The 10,199-nt window shown below is 44.4% G+C and overlaps 1 protein-coding gene across 2 annotated transcripts in view; it reads left to right on the top strand.

The window, feature by feature from the left end:
• Positions 1-503: 503 nt before the first annotated feature.
• The window catches only part of SAYSD1 (SAYSVFN motif domain containing 1), a 39,068-nt gene continuing 29,372 nt past the window's right edge, over positions 504-10,199 (top strand). Inside the window, exons 1-2 of one of the 2 annotated variants that reach the window (XM_032650166.1) lie at positions 507-989; positions 8,410-8,997. In XM_032650166.1, the coding sequence (XP_032506057.1) occupies positions 783-989; positions 8,410-8,760 (558 nt within the window). In that variant the 5' untranslated portion in view covers positions 507-782 and the 3' untranslated portion in view covers positions 8,761-8,997. Of the gene's footprint in view, positions 990-8,409; positions 8,998-10,199 lie in introns of those variants that run through there. The other variant, XM_032650167.1, reaches the window with a different exon arrangement.

Here is a 10,199-nt window from a genome sequence, read left to right as displayed (position 1 = left end):
TACGAAAACAAGGGTTTGTTTCCTTCACCCCAGCATCCCTGGTATGATACTTGACACGTAGAGGGCTCTCAATAGATATTTGCTAAGTGAATGAAAGAAACTATTCTAGGTCATCAGATTTCTTGACTCACACTCAGCAAGATCGAAGAAATATTTGAGCCTCAATTAAGTGAGTGGCACTTGGCTAGATGCTTAGAGCTTTAAAAATCTAACAGTTCCTGACCCGAACTGTGACCGTTTTTGGGTGAGTAGTGATTGGGAGAGGACACAAGGGAGTCCTCTGGGTACTAGAAACGTTCTTTATCTGGGTAATAGTTATATAGGTATACACCTAATACAGATCTACTGAGCCAAACACTTCACATTTGTGTATTTTAAGTTGCACCCCAATAAAAGATTTGTTTTAAGTTTCTGGCCCATCTAGACACATCAACAGGTAGTTTCCAGCGCGGCAGACGAGTGAGAGGTCTGCACAGACTGCCTGCCAAATGATCAGTGAGAAAGCAACCTTCCAAAGTGCTAAGATTGGCAAACCGGCTAAAAGGAAAAGGGTCGGCTGTATCCTGCCTTCCGAGGGAACAACTAGCTGTATACTCAACTCACTGAACGTCACAAACTCGGCGAACGCCCGGCCTGAGCCCCAGGCCCCCAACACGCACGCGCAGCATACAGCCGCCGCTACGCAGGCGCACTGCAGCCTTGAGCCGGGCAAAGCCGGGACAGGTGCCCCTGCGAGCGGGCGCGCGCGCGTTCTCGGGAGCGCGGGAAACGGGGTGCGCGCTATGGAGACGCGGTTAGCTGAGTTCCGGAAGGCCCGGAAGCGCGCCGGGCTGGCGGCCGAACCCAGCACTTCGAGGCTGCGTGCACAAACCTCGGGAGAGAAGGCGGAAGCAGCTGCGACTCCAAAGGCAGCCCCAGGCTGGCTAAAACGGTTCCTGGTGTGGAAACTGAGGCCCGCGAGTGCCCAGGCCCAGCCCAACCTCGCTCAGGTGAGAGGAACGAGGCCTCACCCCCGGGTACCTGGCTTCTGAGCCGCCGACTTGGCCTCTCGTGCAGCTCCGCCGAGGCCCCGCCGAGGCCCCGCCCCGCCACCACGTGGTGGCAACACCCCCAGCCCCCCACCTCGCCGCGTCAAGGAGCAGCCCGGCCAGCCAGCCACGCTCCCTCCATAGCTTCCCAGCCGGGCCTTTGGTGGCGGGGCGGGGCTGCTGGCTCCTCCCGCCAGCTCGGGGGCGGGCCCTCGCGTCTCCAGCCTCTCGCATGGGCGCTGGTGAGTGGCTTCCACGTTTTCCTTCCAGCCCGCGACCCACGCAGCTCCGACTCCAGGTTTGAAGGGAGGGTCTAGGATCCTGGAAGAAAGGACCTCAACAGCGAGTTTAGTTATCGTTGTGCCCCCGGTGGCTTTGGGAAACCTCTCCACAACAGTGTTGAGTCACAGCCCTCTGCTAATGGAGGGTAAAAGGTCTAATTGGATTCTGATAAAAAGTGGCAGTAATTAAAGTTTCATTTGAGTTCGCATCTGGGCCACACGCAGCCAGTCACCCAGATAGCCTGCGCTTTAGAAATGGCATTTGAATACAAAATTCGCAAAAGTGTGGTAACTGTGACTGCCCGTGGTGGCATGTACCTTTGTCTCACTATTGAACTAGCAAGCCCTATTCAAGTTTAACAATGAATGTTCAAGGCGAAGACAGTATATAGATTAGTATGATATCCTTTTCACCCTGTGAGTCTTTGGTAATTTCCTATTCACGTCTCAGTATCTTCGTTTTCACTCATGAGTAAGGTGGCAAGGTGATGACTTGAGTGTGAGATTGGAGCATCTATGTGGGAATACAGGACAAAACATCAAGGGGATATCTGTGCTGTGAGGCAATCTGTGACATGGCCTCTGTCCCTCCCAAGTGTGGTAACAGCCAAGAGTTCCTTTTGAAAATTAAGATGTACCTTACTCCTCTTAAAATTACTTCAGTTCATCTATCATTGGACCACATCTGGTTTTAAGGATTTTTCTTTTTTTTTGTAATCCAGGAGAGCTTAATGTTACTCAGTTTGGATTAGATATTATTCTCCATGACACTCAGGGTTCCAACTGACTTGCAGAAAGAGAGTGCGGCAGGTCTCAAACAATCCATTTCCTTGCATGCAGTTTGTCTCGGGATGACTTTATTGTTGATTCGAACTCACTGAGCACAATTGCTTAGTATTTTATTTCTTTATTTTAAAATAAATTTATTTATTTTATTTATTTTATTTTTGGCTGTGTTGGGTCTTCGTTGCTGCGCATGGGCTTTCCCCTGTTGGGGCAAGCAGGGGCTACTCTTCGTGGCTTCTCCTTGCGGTGGCTTCTGCTGTGGAGCACGGGCTGTAGGCACGTGGGCTCAGTAGTTGTGGCTTGCGGGCTCTCGAGCACAGGCTCAGCAGCTGTGATGCAGGGACTTAGTTGCTCTGTGGTATGTGGGATCTTCCCGGACCAGGGCTTGAACCCGTGTCCCCTGAATTGGCAGGCGGATTCTTAACCACTGCACCACCAGGGAAGTCCCTGGTGAGGATTTTAGAATCCATTTCCTCTCCCTCCTTTCCTCTCCCAGTTACAAAATAGTATCTAGTCCACACAATGAGTTTTTGACTGTATGTCTCATTTCCAAAGGAATATGAGATCATTGAGTTGGATCCAGAAAAGCTGAACTTGGAGAAAGTTTTCATTATTAAAAACCCAAGAGCTGATGGCCTGACAAAGGGATGAGAGGAAATGCTGGACCTCCGGTGCTTCTTATTAATTACTCTGTTTTTCATGAGGAACTTTGAAGCTCATTTTCATTGACTCAGCTACCATTCCTGGGTTTGTTCTGGTGTGAAATTCTCATTAAACTGCTTTTTTTCTCCCCTAATTTATAATCTATCTCTACCTAATAATTTAGATGGCACACAGTGGCTTGTCAGAGATTTCTTTAACCTTCTGTTTCTAATTGCTTCTTTTTGCTGGCCATTGACAAGGAAGCATCCACCTCCTTCCCTCACTCTCGAATTTAGCTTGGGGAAAAACAGTCCACTAAAATAAAATATTTCTTTCTGTGACAAGCGTCTACCACATTAGGACAGATATGCCTGTAACTTTAAAAAAATCCTGCCAAGCCCCCCACCCAACCCCCATCTCCCTCCCAGGCCCCCAATGCACCATCTAGCCCCAAGGTCCATTGCCCACAGTCATCCTGCAATTCCTCCCCTCCAAGCCTTGGCTCAGGTTGGCCCACTGCCCAAATGCTCTCCTTCTTTGGCGTCACCTGGCCAAGCACAGCCTTTGCATCACCCCCTCAAATCCAGGAGTCATCTTTTAACTTTTCCCTTTCCCCCATCAGCATTCATTGATTCAGTATAATCCTATCATGTGCCCGCTATGTTCCAGCTGCTTTCCTGTATCCCAGGAGACAGTGTGATAAAGACAAAGCCCTGTTCTCACAGAACTTGCCTTCGAGTTGAAAGAACAGAATGATGAATGCTACAAAAAGGTGGGGGGGACCCAGGGTGCTGTGATAGTGAATCGGGGGTGAGGGATGCAGAGTGCCACTTTAAATTGGGTGGGCAGGGAGGACTCACTGAGGAGGTGACCTCACCATTTTCATAAGAAGGAGCCACTTTTGCAGAAGCCTGGGACAGGCCAAGGGTCCATGTGGTGACATTTTTACTGAGGTTTGTAGAAGAGGGAGCCAGCCAGGTGGTGTGAGGGGAAGGGGCTTTCCTCTCAGAGGGAACCACGAGTGCAAACGCCCTGAGGTGGGAAGCAGCTTGGTATTCAAGGAACGGAATTCCCTTCCCTAAACTGCACCATATGTGCTGTGGTGACTGTGGTGACCACAAACACTTCCACACACAGCTGCTTTTTTTTTTTTTTTAATTAATTAATTAATTAATTTTTTAAAAACATCTTTATTGGGGTATAATTGCTTTACAATGGTGTGTTAGTTTCTGCTTTATAACAAAGTGAATCAGCTATACATATACATATGTTCCCATATGTCTTCCCTCTTGCGTCTCCCTCCCTCCCACTCTCCCCATCCCACCCCTCCAGGCTGTCACAAAGCACCGAGCTAATATCCCTGTGCCTTGCGGTTGCTTCCCCCTAGCTATCTACCTTACTACGTTTGTTAGTGTGTATATGTCCATGACTCTCTCTCGCCCTGTCAAAACTCACCCTTCCCCCTCCCCATATCCTCAAGTCCGTTCTCCAGTAGGTCTGCGTCTTTATTCCTGTCTTACCCCTAGGTTCTTCATGACATTTTTTTTCCCTTAAATTCCATATATATGTGTTAGCATACGGTATTTTTCTTTTTCTTTCTGACTTATTTCACTCTGTATGACAGACTCTAGGTCTATCCATCTCATTACAAATAGCTCAATTTCGTTTCTTTCTATGGCTGAGTAATATTCCATTGTGTATATGTGCCACATCTTCTTTATCCATTCATCCGATGATGGGCGCTTAGGTTGTTTCCATCTCTGGGCTATTGTAAATAGAGCTGCAATGAACATTTTGGTACATAACTCTTTTTGAATTTTGGTTTTCTCAGGGTATATGCCCAGTAGTGGGATTGCTGGGTCATATGGTAATTCTATTTGTAGTTTTTTAAGGAACCTCCATACTGTTCTCCATAGTGGCTGAACCAATTCACATTCTCACCAGCAGTGCAAGAGTGTCCCCTTTTCTCCACACCCTCTCCAGCATTTATTGTTTCTAGATTTTTTGATGATGGCCATTCTGACTGGTGTGAGATGATATCTCATTGTAGTTTTGATTTGCATTTCTCTAATGATTAATGATGTTGAGCATTCTTTCATGTGTTTGTAGGCATTCTGTGTATCTTCTTTGGAGAAATGTCTATTTAGGTCTTCTGCCCATTTTTGGATGGGGTTGTTTGTTTTTTTGATATTGAGCTGCATGAGCTGCTTGTAAATTTTGGAGATTAATCCTTTGTCAGTTGCTTCATTTGCAAATGTTTTCTCCCATTCTGAGGGTTGGCTTTTGGTCTTGATTATGGTTTCCTTTGCTGTGCAAAAGCTTTGAAGTTTCATTAGGTCCCATTTGTTTATTTTTGGTTTTATTTCCATTACTCTAGGAGGTGGGTCAGAAAGGATCTTGCTGTGATTTATGTCATAGAGTGTTCTTCCTGTGTTTTCCTCTAAGAGTTTGATAGTTTCTGGCCTTACATTTAGGTCTTTAATCCATTTTGAGCTTATTTTTGTGTATGGTGTTAGGGAGTGATCTAATCTCATACTTTTACATGTACCTGTCCAGTTTTCCCAGCACCATTTATTGAAGAGGCTGTCCCTTTCTCCACTGTACATTCCTGCCTCCTTTATCAAAGATAAGGTGTCCATATGTGCATGGGTTTATCTCTGGGCTTTCTATCCTGTTCCACTGATCTATCTTTCTGTTTTTGTGCCAGTACCATACTGTCTTGATAACTGTTGCTTTGTAGTATAGTCTGAAGTCAGGGAGCCTGATTCCTCCAGCTCCTTTTTTCGTTCTCAAGATTGCTTTGGCTATTCGGGGTCTTTTGTGTTTCCATACAAATTGCGAAATTTTTTGTTCTAGTTCTGTGAAAAATGCCAGTGGTAGTTTGATAGGGATTGCATTGAATCTGTAGATTGCTTTGGGTAGTAGAGTCATTTTCACAATGTTGATTCTTCCCATCCAAGAACATGGTATATCTCTCCATCTATTTGTATCATCTTTAATTTCTTTCATCAGTGTCTTATAATTTTCTGCATACAGGTCTTTTGTCTCCTTAGGTAGGTTTATTCCTAGATATTTTATTCTTTTTGTTGCAATGGTAAATGGGAGTGTTTTCTTGATTTCACTTTCAGATTTTTCATCATTAGTATATAGGAATGCCAGAGATTTCTGTGCATTAATTTTGTGTCCTGCTACTTTACCAAATTCATTGATTAGCTCTAGTAGTTTTCTGGTAGCATCTTTAGGATTCTCTATGTATAGTATCATGTCATCTGCAAACACACACAGCTGCTTTTACAGCAGAAGGCACACTGGTTCTAAAACAAATGCCAAACGAGGCAGAGGAATTTCCTTATCCCCCCTCTTTGTTCCCTTTTCCAGTTCATTTAACCCCCTACCCCACCTCATCTCCTTCTAGCTCTCTAACCCTTCCCCTTACCGCCCCCCATAAAGGCCCTAATTAAGTAAAAAGGGCTTTGGAGGGAGATCATCCTAGGATGCTAGACCAAACTCATCTCTGCCTGTCACCAGCCGTGTGACTTTACGGGAGTTGCTTACACCTCAGAGTTTTCTTATCAGTAAATTGGGAATAATAATACCTGCTTGCTGGATTACAGATCAGGCATCTTGAAGGCACACAGTAAATGGTGGCCATAGCATTATTCTTGTTATACTCCTTCAATAATAAAATGAATTCAGTCTACTGTGAGTTTCAAGTCGTACACATTTAAGATGTATTCTGTATCCATCATTTCTCTCCGTCTTCCATGTCACCACCCTGATCTCTGCCTGATCCTGTCTTGCTGGGCCTCCTGCATGAGCTACTAACCATTTTCTTTCTTCTACTCTTGCAGTCCATTTTCTGCCTGGCAGCCAGAGTAGTCTTAAATATTAATCAGATTGTATTAGTTCCCTGCTAAGACCTTCAGTGATATTTCCCTGTTGTGCACACTGGTTACATCTGAAAGGGACATTTATTTGTTTAATAAATGTGTGTGTGTGGGGGGGGGGTTGTTGATTATATGTTAAGAACCTTTCCAATCTAATTGAAAAGGTAATAATTACAATATTGATACTAAAATTCAAGGGTTGAACAATATAGAATTTCTGAAGCAACATAAATCAGATGACCTGTATTTTTAATTGAGACCAAATAATATTTGTGGTCCCTTTTCAATTGCCACGTGAAAGATAAGAGATATAATTGAATAAATGAGCTAAAAGTCTGCTATGTATTGAGAACTTACGTGTGGGGTACTGTGTTTGGCTCTGGAGACACCAGAAGATAATAAATGGTAGCTTGGGGCCTCGTGCAACAATCTAGGGACACATGTGACCTGTATTAAAAGAGAGACACTTGAATGATGAATAGTTTGGTGCTGAGAAACAGCCATTCAGAGCTCTAGGAGGCAGAGGGGGCACCCTCCTTGATGGCCCAGGAGGTCGGGGCATATACAGTTCACCAGTCATGCTTGCCTGGAGGAAGCAAGTTGCTGAGGAGTGGAGAGGAAGCAGAGGCTATTCCTGGCCACAAAGGGGCAATGTCTCTGGGTCCTAAGACCAGTTGAACTGGTGTAGAGGGTTCATTTATAGAGCAATAGATTGTGGATCATGTTGTTCAGAAATTTTTTAGACCACTGTTTTACAAACTGCAAGTCATGACTCATTAGTGGGTGGTGAAATCAATTTAGAGGATCTAGTCCTCTGTTAAAACTACATTTAAAAAAATAGAGAATCAAAGCTTCATATGTAAGGAAGGTATTTGTTGATTTGTGACCTTTTTTTCCCCTGATATATATGTGTGGGGTTGCAGTACAAAATGTATCTCTTATTGTGGGTCATACCCAAAAAAGTTTGCAAAATACTGGACTGGAGATCAAGCACCCTAAAGCTCCTTAAGTACCTGTGTCTCCCATTAGCACACAGCGCAGGGGCCTGTGTACTGGCATTTCTGTCTGTTGAGTGAATGCAAGGCCTTGGATTCCAGCCCAAGGAGTTTAAATTTTAACCCGTAGGCAATAAAAATTTGTCAAAGGTTTGTGAGCAGGGGGTTGATGGGTGTTTTAGCAGATCCATTTAGCAGCTGTACGTAGGATGGTTTGGGGAGGGAAGAGTTAGGAGGTGGGGAGTCCAGTTAGGAGATCCTGGGGTCGTGTAGGATGGTCACAGGGGATGGAAAGGTTGTGGCTATAAGTGACTTTATTTTTAATGTGTGGAAGGGATTTTTGTTTCCTGTTTCTGGTGTAGTCTTCATTTTAGAATCATGTCACTCAACAAAATTTTAGCTCCTCTAGACAAAGCAGCAAACATATATTGATGCTGTGTGGGAAGCATGTGGTCACTGCCTTATCAATTACAGGGGAGTCTCTGTACCAGGCACAAATTAGCTCCTGTTAGCAACAGATTAATCTGAGGAAATGTCTGCCTCGGATGGGAATCCCTCTGAACGCTGTAAGGATTTCATCGGCTCACATCTCACTGATCAGTTTTGATTCTGTTGGAGCAGAATGCATAGTTGTTTGGAGATGGTTGTTTTAGAGAGCAGGGCAAGAAAATAGACACAGATGAGTCAGAAGCCTTTCCAGAGCAAGGACAGCTGTCTCTCCAGATCGGTTTTGATCCTCCCGGCCCCACTGCCCATTATTCTTACTTTGGTTTGTTTGTGTGTGTCCTAGGGAGCGGCTCGGCCTGGGGGCCGAGCGTCACAGCCACCGGGGAATCCAGCCGAGCGTCCGCCGGCCCCGCCCCCGCAGGACCAGTCTCTCCTGACCAACATCACCTTCTTGAAGGTGCTCCTCTGGTTGGTCCTGCTGGGACTGTTTGTGCAACTGGAATTTGGCCTGGCCTATTTTGTCCTGTCCCTCTTCTACTGGATGTATGTGGGAACACGAGGCCCCGAGGAGAAGACGGAGGGGGAGAAGAGCGCGTACTCCGTGTTCAACCCGGGCTGCGAGGCCATCCAGGGTACCCTGACTGCCGAGCAGCTGGAGCGCGAGCTGCACTTGCGACCCCTGCAGGGGAGATAGGACCAGCCCTGCTGTCGGCTGGCCTCCCAAGGTCCTTTCACCCCTGGGGCACCGACTTGTGGGTTTGACTAAGGACAGCTTGCGGGTCAGTTCTGTGACCCCGCAATTCCACACTCTTTCCCCGATCTCCTGCTGCAGTTTTATATCAGAAGTTCTTTTTGGTTTTGGTGAAACTCCCAGGAAGACATTCACTGTGGGTCCGATGCAATTTATAAAAATTACATGCTTAAGAAAGGAGACCTGTTTGTCTCTTTATTTGAGAGAGGTGATTTTTAGAGCACTAAGAGGGCATTGGGGAGATAACTTTAAAATACCCAGCTGTTTGAAGTAATCGTTTGGTACATCAAGACTGTATAAAGTAAATATTCTCTTTAAATCTTTTTAAAATGAATTTATTTTTCATTGAAGTATAGTTGATTTATAATGTTGTGTTAGTTTCAGGTGTTCAGCAAAATGTTTCAGATATATATTCTTCTTCAGATTCGTTTCCCATATAGGTTATTATAAAATATCGAGTATAGTTCCCTGTACTACACAGTAGGTCCTTGTTGTTTATCTATTTTATATATAGTAGTATGTATCTGCTAATTCCAAATTCCTAATTTATCCCTCCCCCCCGACCTTTCCCCTTTAGTAACCATAAATTTGTTTTCTACGTCTGTGAGTCTGTTTCTGTTCTGTAAATAAGTTCATTTGTATCATTTTTTAGATTCCACATATAAGTGATAGCATATGGTATTTGTCCTTCTCTTTCTGACTTAACTTCACTTAGTATGATAATCTCTAGGTCCATCCATCCATGTTGCTGCAAATGGCATTATTTCATTCCTTTTTATGGCTGAGTAGTATTCCATTGTGTGTATATATATCCATCTTCTTTATCCATTCCTCTGTTGATGGGCAATTAGGTTGCTTCCATGTCTTGGCTATTGTAAATAGTGCTGCAGTGAAGAAGGGTGTAGTGTGTGTATCTTTTTGTTGTTGTTTTTTTGTTTTTTTTTGAATTTTATTATTTTTTTTATACAGCAGGTTCTTATTAGTTATCCATTTTATACATATTAGTGTATATATGTCAATCCCAATCTCCCAATTCATCACAGCACCACCACCACTCCCTGCCGCTTTCCCCCCTTGGTGTCTATACGTTTGTTCTCTACATCTGTGTCTCAGTTTCTGCCCTGCAAACCAGTTGATCTGTACCATTTTTCTAGGTTCCACATATATGCGTTAATATATGATATTTGTTTTTCTCTTTCTGACTTACTTCACTCTGTATGACAGTCTCTAGATTCATCCGTGTCTCTACAAATGACCCAATTTCGTTCCTTTTTATGGCTGAGTAATATTCTATTGTATATATGTACCACATCTTCTTTATCCATTCATCTGTGGATGGGTATTTAGGTTGCTTCCACGACCTGGCTATTGTAAGTAGCGCA

The sequence above is a fragment of the Phocoena sinus genome, chromosome 11 (assembly GCF_008692025.1).
Source record: "Phocoena sinus isolate mPhoSin1 chromosome 11, mPhoSin1.pri, whole genome shotgun sequence".
NCBI lineage: Eukaryota > Metazoa > Chordata > Mammalia > Artiodactyla > Phocoenidae > Phocoena > Phocoena sinus.
The sequence above is the reverse complement of the archived record's forward strand: the minus strand, read 5'-3'. Positions and strand labels throughout refer to the sequence as shown.